This window comes from Aegilops tauschii, chromosome 2 (assembly GCF_002575655.3).
Source record: "Aegilops tauschii subsp. strangulata cultivar AL8/78 chromosome 2, Aet v6.0, whole genome shotgun sequence".
Lineage (NCBI taxonomy): Eukaryota > Viridiplantae > Streptophyta > Magnoliopsida > Poales > Poaceae > Aegilops > Aegilops tauschii.
In genome coordinates, this window is record NC_053036.3 from 403,969,075 (window position 1) to 403,987,069 (window position 17,995).

At 44.4% G+C, this 17,995-nt stretch overlaps 1 protein-coding gene and 1 pseudogene across 1 annotated transcript; one reads left to right on the top strand and one right to left on the bottom strand.

Annotated features, from left to right (window-relative positions):
* Positions 1–4,797: 4,797 nt before the first annotated feature.
* LOC109733793 (23.2 kDa heat shock protein) lies at positions 4,798–5,811 on the top strand. Its single transcript, XM_020293004.3, has one exon. The coding sequence runs from the start codon at positions 4,951–4,953 to the stop codon at positions 5,608–5,610; it is 660 nt and encodes a 219-aa protein (XP_020148593.1). The 5' UTR covers positions 4,798–4,950; the 3' UTR covers positions 5,611–5,811.
* Positions 5,720–17,376, bottom strand: LOC109733792 (syn-copalyl diphosphate synthase-like; annotated as a pseudogene).
* Between the last annotated feature and the right edge of the window lie 619 nt (positions 17,377–17,995).

Genomic DNA, 17,995 nt, shown 5'->3' on the forward strand with positions numbered 1-17,995 from the left:
ACAGAAATTCGAGTTTCAAACGATGGTGTTGGCGGCAACGAATATAGATGCCTTTAATAGAATGTGTATTTCTGTTTTGGATTTGCATTCTATTTCTTTTCATTTTGGAGATTCGTCAGCTTATGTTAAGCAGTTCGCGAACCAGGTCATGTCTTTCCTTTAAGCTCAGCTCGGCCTATTGTAAGCCCAACTAAGAACTCGTTCCATGAGCCTAGTGATACGTCTCCAACGTATCTATAATTTATGAAGTATTCATGCTATTATATTATCCATCTTGGATGTTAATGGGCTTTACTATGCACTTTTATATTATTTTCGGGACTAACCTATTAACCCAGAGCCCAGTGCCAGTTTCTGTTTTTTCCCTTGTTTCAGTGTTTCGTAGAAAAGGAATATCAAAAGGAGTCCAAACGGAATGAAACCTTCGGGAGCGTGATTTTTGGAATGAACGTGATCCAGGAGACTTGGAGTTGAAGTCAGGGAAGCTTCGAGGTGGCCACAAGGCAGGGAGGCGCGCCTGCCCCCTGGGCGCGCCCCCACCCTCGTGGGCCCCTCGTGGCTCCCCTTACCGACTTCTTTTGCCTATATATATCCATATACCCTAAAAACATCGAGGGACATAATAGATCGGGAGTTCCGCCGCCGCAAGCCTTTGTATCCACCAAAAACCAATCGGGACCCTGTTCCGGCACCCTGCCGGAGGGGGGATCCCTCACCGGTGGCCATCTTCATCATCCCGGCGATCTCCATGACGAGGAGGGAGTAGTTCACCCTCGGGGCTGAGGGTATGTACCAGTAGCTATGTGTTTGATCTCTCTCTCTCTCTCTCTCGTGTTCTTGAGGTGGTACGATCTTGATGTATCGCGAGCTTTGCTATTATAGTTGGATCTTATGATGTTTCTCCCCCTCTACTCTCTTGTAATGGATTGAGTTTTCCCTTTGAAGTGATCTTATTGGATTGAGTCTTTAAGGATTTGAGAACACTTGATGTATGTCTTGCATGTGCTTATCTGTGGTGACAATGGGATATCACGTGATCTACTTGATGTATGTTTTGGTGATCAACTTGCGGGTTCAGCGACCTTGTGAACTTATGCAGGGGTTGGCACACGTTTTCATCTTGACTCTCCCGTAGAAACTTTGGGGCACTCTTTGAAGTTCTTTGTGTTGGTTGAATAGATGAATCTGAGATTGTGTGATGCATATCGTATAACCATACCCACGGATACTTGAGGTGACATTGGAGTATCTAGGTGACACTAGGGTTTTGGTTGATTTGTGTCTTAAGGTGTTATTCTAGTACGAACTCTATGATAGATCGAACGGAAAGAATAGCTTCGTGTTATTTTACTACGGACTCTTGAATAGATCGATCAGAAAGGATAACTTTGAGGTGGTTTCGTACCCTACAATAATCTCTTCGTTTGTTCTCCGGTATTAGTGACTTTGGAGTGACTCTTTGTTGCATGTTGAGGGATAGTTATATGATCCGATTATGTTATTATTATTGAGAGAACTTGCACTAGTGAAAGTATGAACCCTAGGCCTTGTTTCCTAGCATTGCAATACCGTTTGTGCTCACTTTTATCGCTTGTTACCTTGCTGTTTTTATATTTTCAGATTACAAAAACCTATATCTACCATCCATATTGCACTTGTATCACCATCTCTTCGCCGAACTAGTGCATATATACAATTTACCATTGTATTGGGTGTGTTGGGGACACAAGAGACTCTTTGTTATTTGGTTGCAGGGTTGTTTGAGAGAGACCATCTTCATCCTACGCCTCCCACGGATTGATAAACCTTACGTCATCCACTTGAGGGAAATTTGCTACTGTCCTACAAACCTCTGCACTTGGAGGCCCAACAACGTCTACAAGAAGAAGGTTGTGTAGTAGACATCACCTAGCCACTGTTTCGTTCTAGCCTGCTCTTATAGGACCTCTTTTTTTGAAAAAAAAAAAATCTTATAGGACTTCTTATTCCGAGCAGTACATGCCGCGAAGACTCAGAACGCGCACCACCTGCTCCCCCGGGCGCCCTTTTGGGCCGACCGGGATGCCCACAATTTTTTATTTCTTTTTTTCCTTTTCTGTTTTCTTAATAATTGTGGATTTTAAAAAAGTTCTCAATTTCAAAACAAATCAAAATAGTGTTCTCAAATAAAAAATCACAATCTAATTTTTGTTCATCAATAAAAACTATTCAACTTTATTGTTAAAAATTGTGAATTTGGAAATTATTTGTGATTTCAAAAGTGTTCATGATTTAAGTAAATCACAAATTTGGAGTTGTTCCTAAAATGAAAAAGAAAAAGGAAAAAAAGAAAAAAAGAAAGAAATAAACGATGACGAGAAAAGAAACAGAGATGAAAAAAATAAAAAAATAAAAAGGGAAGGAAAAGGAATAAAAATAATAAGAAACTGGTTCAGCAAAGGTTCTAGAACCTTCCCCAAACAGATTTTTAAGATACCTTCCCCAAGCAGGTTTTTTTTTTTTGAGAAATTCTTCCCCAAACAGATAGGGGAAGAAACCTAGAATGGACCGTCCAAACAGAGGACCAGACGAGCGAGCAGGTACGCGCTAGGTGGCTATTCAGCGACCTACGTGTCAAATAGGACTAGCCTGCTCTTTCTTTTAGGCCTTCTCTTACTTTTAAGACCAGACTCTCTAAAGAAAAACCTATAAGCCCTTGTGCTAAGGGAGTTTTAGAACTTTCCCAAATCTGATAGGGTAAGAAAACGAAGATCATTAATTAAGAAACACTTTGCAAAGGTCACTCTCACCTTCTCAAATTGCAACAAGTGGGCGCACTTGCGTCATTTGTCGCAACCTAAGAGTTTTCCTTTTTCCGTAGACCCGTTTATTCAAAACGTTTTCTCTCTTAAATCGCGTGTTCAAATCTCAAACGTTTTCACCGTTGGATTTCTCACTCGAGATCTCCAAAACTAAACCCCATGTTGATATGGTTTTGACGGAAAAAAATTCACGAAAAAATGGACGAAAAAGTTGAACGAAAAAATCAAACCAGGAGCACGTTTTTTGTCTTTCCGAAAGAGGCACGTCTGTGCCTCTCACCGAAGCAAATCTGTGCCTCCACGATTAGTAAACGTGTGCCTATTGCGGAAGTAAAAAAAGAAAACACATTTTTTTTCATTTTTTGAGAGGCACAACCGTGCCTCTCGCAGAAGCAAAAAAAAAAAAAGAAAATATTTATTTTTCCCATTTCGGAGAGCATGACCGTGCCTCTCGCGGTAGGAAAAAACAAGAAAACAAGTTTTTTTCGTTTCCGAGTGGCACGGCCTGGAAGGCAAATCCGTGCATCTCGCGAAAGAAAAAAACATGCTTTTTTTCGTTTGACGAACTTTTTTCACGAAATATTTGCAAAGGTCAATCCCACCTCCTCAGATTGCGACAAGTGACGCACTTGCATCACTTGTCGCAACCTGAGAGTTTTTCCTTTTTTTTCGTAAATCTGTTTATTCAAAACGTTTTATCTCTTAAATCGCGCGTTCAAATCTCGAACATTTTCACCATTGGATTTTTCACGTCGAGATCTTCAAAACTAGACCTCATGTTGATATGGTTTTGACAAAAAAATCACGAAAAAAAGACGAAAAGCCGAACCGGGAGCACGTATTTTTCTTTTCGAAAGAGGCATGACCGTGCCTCTCGTCGAAGCAAATCCATGCCTCAACGAGAAGTAAACCCGTGCCTATTGCGAAAGTAAAAAAAACACATTTTGTTTTCGAGAGGCACGACCGTGCCTCTCGTGAAAGCAAAAAAAAGAAAACATATTTTTTTCCCGTTTCCGAGAGCATGTCCGTGCCTCTCGCAGAAGGAAAAAAGAAGAAGAAAAACAAGTTTTTTCCGTTTCCGAGTGGCACGGCCCGGAAGGCAAATCTGTGCCTCTCGCGGAAGAAAAAACATTTTTTTTCCTGTTTTGACAAACTGTTTTTCTTGAAATATTTGCAAAGGCCACTCCCACCTCTTCAGGTTGCGACAAGTGGCTCACTTGCGTCACTTGTCGCAACCTGAGAGTTTACCTTTGTCCGTAGATCCGTTTATTCAAAACATTTTATCTTTTAAATCGCGCGTTCAGATCTCAAATGTTTTCGCCGTTGGATTTCTCACGTCGAGATCTCCAAAACCAGGCCCCATTTTGATATAGTTTTGACGAAAAAATTCACGAAAAAATAGATGAAAAAGCCAAACGTAAAAACCAAACCGGGAGCACGTTTTTTTTCTTTTTGAATGAGGCATAACCGTGCCTCTCATCGAAGCAAATCTGTGCTTTCATGAGAAGTAAACGTATGCCTATTGCAGAAGTAAAAAAGGAAAATATATAGTTTTTTCATTTTTCGAGAGACGCGACCGTGCCTCTCGCGGAAGAAAAAAAAGATAACATATTTTTTTCCCGTTTCCGAAAGCATAACCGTGCCTCTCGCGCAAGGTAAAAAAAGAAAAACAAGTTTTTCCCGTTTTCGAATGGCACGGCCCGAAAGGCAAATCCATGCCTGTTGCGGAAGAAAAAAAATATTTTTTTTTTCATTTAAGAGAGGCACAACTCGCGGAAGCTGCGTCTCGTGCAAGAAAAACTAGCAGGAACGTCGATTGGCCCACTGGGAGCGGAGACTTCGGGAACTCTCTCCCGCCATCGCCAACATCTGAACACGCTCGAAACCTCTCGACCGCTCTTGTCTGACGAACCTTCTCGCTCGCTCGCCACCTCTCCACCTTCCGCCGCTTCCCAGCTCTCCCAGCCCTTATAAATGGAAGACACCCTCGCCGTCCGTCGTCATCAAGTCAGTCACTCGCATTGTCACATTCCACAAGGCAACAAATCACGACCCACGAGATCGAAGAATACACGCCGACACAGAGCGCTTGCGCGCACACACAATCAGCGAAACATCTCAGGGAAGTGCGTCCTCGAGCTCGGTAGCAATGTCGACTCGATGCTTGTTGGCGCTTGGCTGCATTGCCGTGGCGGTAATGTCGCTCGCCGTGGCGCCGGCGGACGGCGCGATCCTGCCTTGGTTCGGGAGCGGCGGCGGCAGCCGCGGCGCACGCGATGACGCGGTGGCGTCGCCGCTCCAGGACGTGGCCCTGCTCGCCGACCCGTTCCGGATCCTGGAGCACGTGCCATTCGGTTTCGACCGCGACGACGTGGCCATGGTGTCCATGGCGCGCGTGGACTGGCGCGAGACCGCCGACTCCCACGAGATCGTCGTCGACGTGCCAGGGATGAGGAAGGAGGACCTGAAGGTGGAGATCGAGGAGAACCGGGTGCTGCGGATCAGCGGCGAGCGGCGGCGGGAGGTGGAAGAGCGGAAGGGCGACCACTGGCACCGGGAGGAGCGCTCCTACGGCAAGTTCTGGCGCCAGATGCGCCTCCCCGACAACGCGGACCTCGATTCCATCGCCGCGAGCCTTGACGCCGGCGTCCTCACCGTGCGCTTCCGGAAGCTGGCGCCCGAACAGATCAAGGGCCCGCGCGTGGTTCGCATCGCCGGGGGCGACGACGGCGCCGCTGCGAAGAAGACCATCGGCGACGTCGGTGCCGCTGGAGGTGAAGAGCGCCAGACCAAGAAAATCGAGCTCTGAATCCTGAACTCTGCACTGCGCGGAGTGCCAATGTTCTTGCCACTTTCCAGTACGCGCTTGTCAGTTCCGCTTCTCAGTACAGCGTGTAGAAAAATGTGATGTACTACTATTTTTGAATGTAAAAGCGACACTGAGTGGTCGATCACTGTCGCATGTAAGAGAAGTTCACCGAGGAAATAAAAACCACAGATCACTTTGTTATACTATGAATCATCCAGATGGACCAGATCTATACATAACTATGTCTAGACATTGTCTGGATAGAGTGGTGGCATACTAACAGTGAGGTTTGTTTCCACAAGCATAAATTTATTTCTTCACCAACAGGAACATAGACAGGACAGGACAGAAGGTGGTTCATCCTAGATGACATTCTGGAATATGACCTTTGCGATGTGGCCATCAACCGTTTCAGGTGAGCAATGAGCCGAGTAATAGAAGCTTTTCACAACGTGAAGAAATGTCTGCCTGGTCTCTGTTGATGTCATGGCCACTCTGATGAACACGCCAAGATAGCTCTCGCATCTCGAAATCCACTTGCCGGTCCAAGTCCTCTGTACCCACACCTCCTCCTTTCTGTTTTTGTCATTGAACACTTTTTGTTATAGCTAGTTTGACAGATCCCAAACAGGCATGCTACCCAAGCGGACGCATACATGTATACATGGATTCAGGGTATACGATGCTTGCACATACGCACCTGAGCATGAACTTTTGCGGCAAGCTTGCGGCAGATGGAAGAGGTGAGCTGCTCGAGCTGGGAGTACTCCCAAAGGTTCAGTTTCTGCTCGGCGGAGGCATGCCTTCCCGAGCAGATTTCGATTGTGCGAACCAACAGCAGTGCTGTATCCCTGTCAATGGATCTATGGCTCCAATTTGCAGTCCATGCCATGAGCCACTGCTTCCACTGCAGTTACCAAAGAAACAAGAAGCTCGGCTGCTTCATATCCAGTGAAGACTCAGCATCATAATACCAGCTGTATATAAGCGTAGGGTTTGACGAATATTACAGCTTCACGAAGGCTGCTGGAAGCGTCGTCAAAGGAAACAAGGTCGATAAGCTCTTCAAGGTTCTCCGTTGAATCCTTTGGTCCCCTGCAACTGCAATGCGTGCACACAACCAGGCACATGTTACAATTTTTTCTTTTGAAAAACGGAGGGGAAGATCCTTGGCCTCTTAATCGAGTGATGCACGCAGCCGTATATTATTAATTATTAATAATACTGAATAAATTAGTTTATAAAGAGGAAAAACCAAAAAAGAAAGAAAAAACCTTGAGGCCAGCCACATAGAACACCTCGCGATTGTGGCATCCCCAAATCTAGACATATTCCATAAAACCAGATTTCGGAGAAGGAAAACTGTGAAGCTGCATACCCTGTGTATCGGTAGTGAGAGGTCACCGCCTCGGCAAGCACCGCCATGCGAGCCCATGCTAGACGCTCTGATGCTCGGCTTGGTTCGAAGATGTTTGCTGCGGCTAAGAAGTAGGTCGTCAGTGCGCTCTTTGGAGTCCCACCATACCTTTGCAGGCGGTTCCTGAAATACCACCTGCGCATACATGTAAGCACTCCTGGAATAAGTATAGTTGTCATGTATATATGTGCTAGCTAATTAGTTGAACTTGAGGATAGAGGTGGCAAAAGTGCATGTGACCAACTTTCTGAGGCCATTCCACTCAAGTCGGGAGAGCCTTTAGTATTCTCAGAAATCAGCTTTTGCCATTTTAAGGTACAGGTCATTGCTCACAAGATCCATTCTGAAAAATTGAAGTGTCAGAACCAAGGGGGTGACCAATATTTGGCCACCGGAAATTTCTATTAACGATTGGTCTAGTATCACAAGTTAGCTGAATACTATTACCTCCGTCCCAAAATGTGTAGATACATCCGTATCTAGAGACAAGCTTTTTGAGACAGAGAGTACATATATAGGATGGTAATTACCTGTAGAGGACCTTGGTGATCCAAACATCGGTGCTGCCTCCATACTGATCAAGATACATCCTTGTTTCAATTCGGGGCAAACTTGCTTTCCAGGGGAAGTCCAATGTGTACTCGACCTGTTTTTACAAGTAGTACAAGGCACCATAGAATTGCATATTACTCTGTTGTTTTCTGAAACTCTAAACAGTAGAAAAAATATTCTATGGTATTTTCAGAATAAGTATGGTAGAAAATATGGGGGCTTCGGGGGGGGGGGGGGGGGGGGGGGGGTTGAAAAAAGGGTCAACCAATACCAGCTCTAGGCAACGTAATGACAGAAATTCAGAATTTGGATGCTATCCAAGCTTGGAAGCAAGTATTATGCTTCTTCCTAATTATGTGACGGAGAATGCTCAAATCTCCTTGAACGAAACAAAGTTTGGATTTGTATTTCTGAAGATTTTTTCATTTCTTTGCAACCAATGTTCCGGCAGCCAAGAGTGATGATATCCATGGCAATGGCTTGGGCAATTTTTATTGTCAATGGTCTAGCTGAATTGCTCAGAAATAACTAGAGTTGGTTGGCACATACCTCACCTAGCAGGTCCTTGGTGATGATCCACTTGTCATACAACTTGTTGGAGGCATGTCTCTGTTTGAGAAATGCTCGACAATAGCACCCAGCCCGTGCCAAAACGTCATCATCACCTGGGAACATGAGCTGAGAAGCACGGTATGTGTTGTACATTGGGGTGACAGATGCGTGGTTGGTCTCCATCTCCATGGAGAAGCAGAAGAACTTGTCGTCCTGCTCGAAGTGCTTAAACACGGCTGCATTATTGTAGATGCACATTAGTCAAAGTAGATCCAACATGACATAGTTGCATGCCAAAGCACCATCTAGATGGAGTAGTTACATGGAGTGACGTCGTAGCCATGCAGACGGAGCAGACGGAAACCCATGGCCGTGTCATCAATATCCGTGATTGGGCAGTGCACGGTATGAGCTAGTCCCTTCTGAGTCCAGCGGCTGTTCAAAGTGTACACATATAGCTCCTCTCAAACTAGCATCCATGCCTTTCAAATTATTTGAAGTTCTATTTTTTAAGTTGAACATAAGCGTAAATTCCCTGACTAGGAGGGATGTGATAAGTCGTCCTAAGGAGTAAGGAGCAAGGACCTCTAGGGGTAGAGGATATAGAGATTAGAAATAAGTGTGTTAAGAAAATGTATATATATAAGATAATCCCTCTGCTCACTATTATAAGATGGTCTATCTTTTTTCTAAGAGAAAAGTATGTTTTTGGTCCCTTAAGTTTCCCAAAAGTAAAGATTTGGTCCCTTAAGAATTTTTAATAGACATTTGGTCCTTCAAAAGTCTCAATACCAGATAAGTTTGGTCCAAAACCAGATTTTGAGCACGTTGACCTGGTTTGACGGATGAACAGTAAATTCAAAAAAAAGGAAACAATTTTTAAAAAATCTGAAATTTTATGACAACCAAGATGCTTGGGTGTGCTAGGTGCATGTAAATTTTTGTGGTCAAATAACACCCGAGGAGCTCTAGCAAAAAAACACAAATTTTGGCTTTTTTAAGCCATAATTTGTTTTTTTGCTACGGACTCCTTGAATGTCAAAACACCACACAAATTTTCACGCACCTAGCGCACCCAAGCTTCTTGGTTGCCACAAAATTTCAGTTTTTTCTTTCAACTTTTTGCTATTTTTTAATTTACTATTCATCGGTCAAACCCGGTCAACATGGTCAAAACCTGGTTTTGACAAAACTTATCTGGTTTTGAGACTTGAAGGACCAAATGTCTACCAAAAAACCTTGAGGGACTAAATCTATACTTTTGGGGAACTTGAGAGACCAAAAACATATTTTGCTCACTCGTTTTGAGAAGAGAAATGTCGTTTTAGCGTGTAGGTAAACCTTGAGCGACCCAATGTCTACCACAAACATTGGATGTAAGTAAACACGTTTAGTGTGTTTGTTCAATCATTTCGGTCTGTATGTATCTCATATTAAAATATCTAAAACATCTTATAATAATGAACGAAGAGACTACTTACTAAGATCGGAGTTTGATAGGACTTGCTAGGAATAAATACCTATAATCTAAAACTCTCGCTGAGGTTCAGGCTGAATCAACCAATTCATCCTTCTTGAAAGGTATCATGGGAGTCGAGAATGAATTCTTTTACAAATGGGCATTTGTGGTAGGCAATGACCTAATTACTAGGTTCTGAGAAGATGTATGGTTGGGTCATATATATATTTGATAATATCTTATGATACTTTGATGGTTTGGCCACGCTAATTATTCCCTCCAGTCCGAATTAATTGAGGCAGCCTGTATACAATGTAAGTATTGTATAGAGGCTGCGTCAACTAACTTGGATAGGGGGGAGTAACTAGTTTTATATAGGCCGGACAAGTAGTTAGGCTAAAAATCTTGACTGAATGTATTTTAGGACCCAGTTCACGTTACCTGTAAATAAAATCTAAGCATTGCTCAATTTCAGCTGTGAAGTGCTTTGATATCCCTAGACGCATCAGCCGATCGACCACCCATAGTTGCTCAAAATTATCCATAGAGTGGCAACAGGGCACTGGAAGAAAAGGAATTTATTTGAATGGCAATATTAGTATGGGCCAGTGCAAGGGAAAATTGTGCATTCGTGCTGGTTGTGCAAGAAGTAGTGATTTTACCTCCGCCCTTGAACTTGCTGACGAGATGTTCCAGGAATGCAAGACATTCCTTGTCGCCGGTGCGACTGAGTGCAGCAGCTGTGGCAGCATGCGAGGAATAAAAGGAGCCGTCCGGAAAACGCAACTTGAGTAGCTTTTCCCAGTCCAGTTGCAAGGCTGCTATTCCTTCCACGCTGAAAAGTAGTGTCGTTGGTAGGGCGTGTACATCCAGAGGTATCCTACAATTTGAGTCAGATGATTGCTTAGTAACATATCAATGTACAAATGAAATCCAGGTTTAGGCATGTAGGTACGCATACTTAGAGAGCTTTAGATTCCTCTTGACATATATCTCTTCCAAAACAGGATGATTATACCGGATGTCCAAATCCAGGTCCTTGGCCTTCTCTAGGAGGGCTGGGAAGTTAATCTCGAAGCCGGATGGCATCCAGTCTTGTGTTAGAATTAGAGATATATTTTTGTAATCTCAAACTAACTCTATATCTTCCTCTCCCGTAGTTTCTCCTATCTCCTTTGTAACAAACCGAATCCCCAAGAGATCGGTAATCTTCTTGTAAGCCACGGCAGGGGCGTTTCCTGCCCCAGATCAATATATACACATGCGGCTCCCTCACGAGGGAGTAGGAACGCTTCCCATCTAACATGGTATACAGAGCCATCCTCTTCCTATCGATCTAGCCAGCTACCTCCTTCCTCGATCGCCCTCACCATCCTTCCTCGCTCACCCTCGCCATGTCGTCGTCATCAACCGTCTCCCTCAACCTTGGCGCTCTCCCATCAGAGAAGCTCACCAAGACCAATTTCATCCTATGGAAGGCACAGGTTATGCCGGGCCTGCGAGGACCGCAGGTCACCGGCCTCCTGGACGGATCAGACGTAGCACCATCGAAGACGGTGCAGCAGCAGCAGACGGACAAAACCGTCACCACCGAGCCCAATCCTCTGTACGCTCAGTGGATATCGAAGGATCAGCAAGTTCTTAGTCACCTCCTGAAGTCCCTGTCAATGGAGATTCTCGCCCAAGTTGCGAGCAAGGAGACGACCTTCGATCTCTGGACTGCCATCACCACCTTGTTTGCCTCGCAGTCCCAATCGCGCATCACCAATCTGCGGATCGCCATCACCAACACCAAAAAAGGCTCTATGTCTAGTAGTGCCTTCATCTCCAGGATGAAGAACCTGGGAGATGAGCTTGCAGCAGCAGGACGCCCCGTCTCGGACCCTGAGATGGTGGATTACGTCCTCGCTGGGCTTGACAGGGACTATGACCCTGTTGTGGCAGCCATTGGCGCAGTTAAAAACCAGATTTCAGTAGATGATCTGTTCGCCCAGATTGCAGCGTTTGATCAGCGCGTGGAGATGCTCGGTGACGGTCCAAATGCAGGATTCAAAACCTCGGCAAACCTAGCCTACAGGGGCGCGGGCGCGGCTACAACAGAGGCCGTGGGCGTAGCAACAGCAGGGGGCGCGGCCGAGGCAGGCGACCCTCCCCAACTCCATCTGGTAGAAATAGCAGCGGCAGTGGTGGCCGTGGTCGTCCACAACAACAGCGTCAGCAGGTTCGAGACTATTCAGAATGTCAGATTTGCTTCAAACATCATCCAGGAGGTGCTCGTGATTGTTGGCATCGGTATGATGATGAAGATGAACATGAGGAGAAGGGGGCTAATATGGTCACCGACTCCTATGGTGTCGACACCAACTGGTATGCGGACACGGGCGCCACAAATCACATCACAGGGGAGCTCGAGAAGCTGACGATCAGAGACAAGTATCGTGGACACGACCAAGTGCATACTGCTAGCGGTTCTGGTATGAAAATCACTCACGTTGGTAGTTCAATTGTCAAAACCCCCATAAAGAATTTGCATCTAAAAAGAGTTCTATATGTCCCTTCAACATCAAAAAATCTCCTTTCAGTTCATAGATTTACTCTTGATAATCGTGTTCTTATTGAGTTTTATCCTTATTTCTTTTGGTGAAGGACTTGGACACGAGGAGAGTGCTTCTTAGGGGCAAGTGTGTGGGAGGTCTCTACCCACTCATATCTTCGTCATCATCACTGAATAAACAAGCTTTTGTTGCTGTCAAGCCTTCTTCAGCAAAGTGGCACAGTAGATTAGGTCATCCTTCATCAGCTATTGTCAAGCTCGTTCTTAGCAAGAATAAACTTCCCCACTCTCATGAGTCTAATGTTGAGTCTATTTGTGATCCATGTCAACAAGCTAAAAGTCATCAGTTGCCATATCCTATTTCATTTAGTGTTTCTACTGCACCTTTGCAACTTGTTTTTTCTGATGTCTGGGGGCCAGCTCCCACCTCTGTTGGTAGACACTCGTATTATGTTAGCTTCATCGATGACTATAGCAAATTTACATGGATCTATCTTCTTAAGAAACGATCCGAAGTGTTTCAAGTTTTCAAGAACTTTCAAAACCCCGTTGAGCGGAAACTAAACACTAAGATTATTGCTATGCAAACCGACTGGGGAGGTGAATACAATAAACTCAATCTCTTTTTTCAAGATCTTGGCATATCACATCATGTATCATGCCCTCATGCACATCAACAGAACGGCTCGGCCGAAAGGAAACATCGCCATGTTGTTGAAGTAGGGTTAGCTCTACTAGCAAACGCATCCATGCCACTAAAGTTCTGGGATGAGGCATTCTTGACTGCCACATACCTCATTAATTTACTCCCTAGTAAAGTCATCAAGTTTGAAACTCCCATCACACGTCTTTTTGGTACAACTCCTGACTATAAAACACTTCGTGTCTTCGGTTGTGCTTGTTGGCCTAACCTTCGCCCATACAATACACGTAAGCTTGCATTCCGTTCCAAAAAGTGTGTGTTTCTTGGATATAGTCCAATCCACAAAGGAGTCAAATGTCTTGATGTTTCCACTGGTAGAGTTTATATCTCTCGAGATGTTGTGTTTGATGAATCTGTTTATCCTTTTGCATCTCTTCATCCCAATGCCGGAGCACTTCTCAAGAAAGAATTACTTCTTCTTCCACCACATCTCCAAAACATTGATCATGGGGGCGACAATTGTACTAACCCAACTGATGATCCTACTAGTGGAACCATGTCTCCTTGTATGCAGGATCATGCAGCAGAAATCGGTGCAGAAATTGGTGCAGAAAATGCTCAAAATTTTGAAGAAAACGAGCTTATATTGCATGTGCCAGAAGAAGACGGAGCAGGCGCGGAGCACGAAGCAGATCCGCCGTCACCTAGAACTCCTGTGCGCCAGGTCGCCTCGGATCAAGCGCGCATATTTGCTCTGGATCGCGCGCCAGGCAGGAGCATGCAGCGCCAGTTGGAGGGCGACGCGTCACCGCATCGCGACGAAACTCCGCGCCCCGCACCGCGTCCCACGCGCGGGCCCAACGCGTCGACAGCGATAGGCGGATCCGGGTCAGCATCGGGATCCCTGACCCACGCGCGCGTGCAGGCCAGCAGCGCAAGATCTTCTGCGGCTGCTGCTTCTGGTGGGTCGGCCACATCACAGGCCACACGGCTCGGATCGGGATTCGCTGTGGAAAGCGAATCTGAGGCATCCCCAGGATCCTCTGCGGCTAGTCCTGCTGCATCAGCTTCTGTGCCACCTCTAGCTACGGCTCCACGTGTCACGACTCGACTTCAGAAAGGTATACGAAATCCAAAGGTTAGAACTGACGGCACTATTCCATATGGTATGCTGTATATCACAGGAGAACTGGCAAGGTTAGAAGATGCCTTAGGGGATTCAAGATGGAAAAATGCAATGGATGAGGAGTACTCAGCTCTCATGAGGAACAAGACTTGGCATCTTGTACCTGAAAAACGAGGTAAAAATATTATTGACTGTAAGTGGGTTTACAGAATCAAGAAAAAGGCAGATGGCACCATTGACAGGTATAAAGCACGCTTAGTTGCAAAAGGTTTCAAACAGCGTTATGGTTTGGACTATGAAGACACCTTTAGTCCTGTTGTTAAAGCTGCAACCATTAGGCTTGTGCTAGCAATTGCTGTGTCCAGAGGATGGAGTCTGAGACAGTTAGATGTTCAGAACGCGTTTTTGCATGGTGTTCTGGAAGAGGAGGTTTACATGAGACAATCACCTGGGTATGAAAGTAAGAAAACACCTCATTATGTGTGTAAGCTTGACAAGGCACTTTATGGTTTGAAGCAGGCACCAAGGGCATGGTATTCAAGGTTGAGCTCTCAGTTGAAGTACCTTGGTTTTGTTGCATCCAAGGCTGATACATCACTGTTCATCTACAAAAAAGCAAGTATAACTATATTTGTGTTAATATATGTTGATGATATCATAGTTGCAAGCTCCTCTCAAAATGCTACTAATGCTCTTTTGAGTGATCTGAGTTCACAGTTTGCCTTGAAGGACCTTGGTGATCTATACTTCTTTCTAGGTATTGAAGTTAAGAAGATTCAAGATGGCATAGTACTGAATCAGGAAAAATATGCCACTGAACTCCTAGCTCGTATGGGGATGAAGGACTGTAAGCCTTCACCTACACCATTGTCTTCTTCAGAAAAACTTTCAGCTTTTGAAGGAGAGCCACTTAAGGAAGTAGAGAGCACAAGATACAGGAGTGCAGTAGGAGCTTTGCAGTATCTGACACTGACAAGACCAGATATATCCTTTGCTGTTAACAAGGTTTGTCAGTATCTTCATGCACCTACCACTGTACACTGGATAGCTGTTAAGAGAATTGTACGGTATATAAAGCACACTGTGAGTTTAGGTCTTTAGTTCAGACGCTCTAACTCATCCCTTGTTAGTGCTTTCTCTGATGCTGACTGGGCAGGATGCAGTGATGACAGGAAGTCAACTGGAGGTTTTGCAGTTTTCTTTGGCTCAAATCTCATTTCTTGGAGTGCCAGAAAACAAGCCACAGTTTCCAGGTCAAGTACTGAAGCTGAATACAAGTCACTAGCAAATGCTACTGCTGAAATCATTTGGGTTGAATCATTGCTCAATGAGTTGGGAGTTAAGCAGCATCGTGTGTCATGTTTGTGGTGTGACAACTTGGGAGCCACATATCTTTCTGCAAATCCAGTGTTCCATGGCAGAGCCAAGCATATAGAAATTGATTTTCATTTTGTAAGAGAAAGGGTTGCAGAAAAGAAGTTAGACATACGATTCATTCCTTCCAGAGATCAAGTTGCAGATGGATTCACTAAAGCTTTGCCAGTCAAGCCCTTCGAGGAATTTAAGAAGAATCTTAATGTAGGATAGTTGAGATTAAGGGAGGGTGTTAGAATTAGAGATATATTCTTGTAATCTCAAACTAACTCTATCTCTTCCTCTCCCGTAGTTTCTCCTATCTCCTTTGTAACAAACCGAATCCCCAAGAGATCGGTAATCTTCTTGTAAGCCACGGCAGGGGCGTTTCCTACCCCAGATCAATATATACACACGCGGCTCCCTCACGAGGGAGTAGGAACGCTTCCCATCTAACATCTTGTTCCTCTTCTACCAACCTGCTCATATTTTCTTGGATAAATGACACACCTACAACAGAAATGGTCATCTCTAAATTACACATTTGGTCTTTCCTTTGAAAATGAATAAAAGATGTTGAGGGCTTGATATATGTGTTTTTTTAAGCGGGCTAACCCCCCTTTCCTTTACTTTTCTTTCTGAAAAGGAGGATGACCTCAGTCTATGGATCGAGCAATGCACGCCACTTTCTTTTACTAAGCATAACGAAAATACAACAATACTTTGACAGTCAAGAAAGGAGAAAGGGGGAGAGAGTTCAAACACCGTCAAAGAACCTGTACACTTTCAGCGAAGTGTACTATGGGGTGAAAACCTGACAACACCTTCAAAATACAGACTATAATACAAAGGGTGTGGCTGGTCTCAGTCGACTAAGACTTAATGAAGTCTCAGTCAAGTGATATAACATGTAAAAAGGAAAAAAAAACTGTCTTTTTTTGCATGGATCTCAATGTAAAATTTCACAAGTATAGACAAAAACAAAGTCTCACTCGACTAAGATCAACAAGATGATATATATGTTCTTGAAGAAGAAAACATGTATCTAGTATATGAGTGTTGTATCAGTGGCTCTCCTTTGGTAATATGATGATACCACGAACAAGAGTTGATTAAGTTAGGCTTACTTCTCAGTTTTTTCTCTTTTTCGCTTGTGCAAATATTTTCCCTTTGTCTGATTAATGAACAAAATAAGAAGCCGTGTAGGTAAAAGGAGAAGTTTGATCAAAACGAAGCTCTTTCACAGTTGTCGCTGTCAATGTTCCAAGACTTAACTGCCACCACACAAGCTAGGGTGCTGATCATCCGATCTTGGACCATAAAGAAAGCAGGATCACCCCACAAACCATCTGGTAGTTGATTTTGAACAATCCAGTCGATGCACGAGGGGAATTGCGGTCCATCTCCTCCGTCAAGGTTCTTAACAAGGGCGACCAACGCCGTGTCGTAGGCTGAAACATTCATTGACGTCTCAGCATCGCCCAATGACCTCAGTGCCATTCTTATGTCATTGATCATCTGCTGCATCTCGCTTGGTTCACCCTGTAGGAAGTTTTGTTCAGGGTTCGTTCAATATGTATGTTTGTCAGCTTGTGCGTAATAGTATTGGTGATTATTCAGCTCAAAATGAGTTACTTCATATGTATATAAGCTCACCGTGTGTTGTATGTATTCACCACCTTTCCATTCATGCACTTCCGCCTCAGGATATGATGGAGATTTGGTACTTAGCACGAGCCCTGAATATATCAGGCATGACAAGCGGAAAAGAACATCCAAGTCATATGGAATATCAAGTTAAAATGATGAACATAACCACATTATCACTATTAGATGTGGTACGCGTAAAGAAATTTCCGGCCTAAATTTCTAGTTCAACATCACTCCAAAGTCCCAACCTTAGGGGGGCTTGTCTGGTTTTAAAAACGAAGGATCAAATCCACACTAATCAACAAGTTAAGGAACGGAATATGTATTATTGTTTTCATAGATCATGATTACCGCATCGTCGACGCCGAGAGTGTAGGTGCAGGGAAAGTTTTTGCCATGGCTCGGACGTCGGCTCGTTGAGCACCAGAACATGTCGGACTGCAGCGGTAAACGTCGCCATATCCTTCGACTCTCCGGCCCCTGCCCCCTTTTGTGGCAACCTTTCTGGATGTTGGCTTGTCGCTATCATTGAGGAATAGGAAATCTTTGATAGCTCCATGGTACCGCTTGTTTCTAAATCGAGATAGCTATCATGCATCCTCATCAAGCTTGTCAACCCCTAATTTAGTACTCTACAAGAACATATATGTTCTGTTTCGAGGTATCTCGTACAAGAATCTTACACAGGACTAACGGACAAATGCACTGATCACGTCAGAAACGATGCTCGTTTTCCTTTAAATAAATAAACGCATTGACCTTACGGCATCTTTAACGGTGATCAACGGTCGGGTGCCTTCAAAAATGTCCACAGAGTGTTCGTACGTCTCTGCGGACATTCGGCCGGACGTCGCCCATTCAATGCAATCATTCAGGCTAACTTCCATGTACGACCTAAGTTAGACGTCCGTTTTATTCGAATTTTATTTTGGGACGGTATCCGGCTGTTTTACTGGATGCACTGGTCATGCGCTCAACGCGCGAACACATCTAGTCTGTCACGGGCGGCCGAAGTCCCTATGTGTACATTTTTTTGACTACCGAAAACACATTTCTTTTATTTCATAAACGATATTTTG

Excerpts from the sequence above, each read along its gene's own strand:
- LOC109733793 (XM_020293004.3), top strand. The coding sequence starts at position 4,951 with ATGTCGACTCGATGCTTGTTGGCGCTTGGCTGCATTGCCGTGGCGGTA.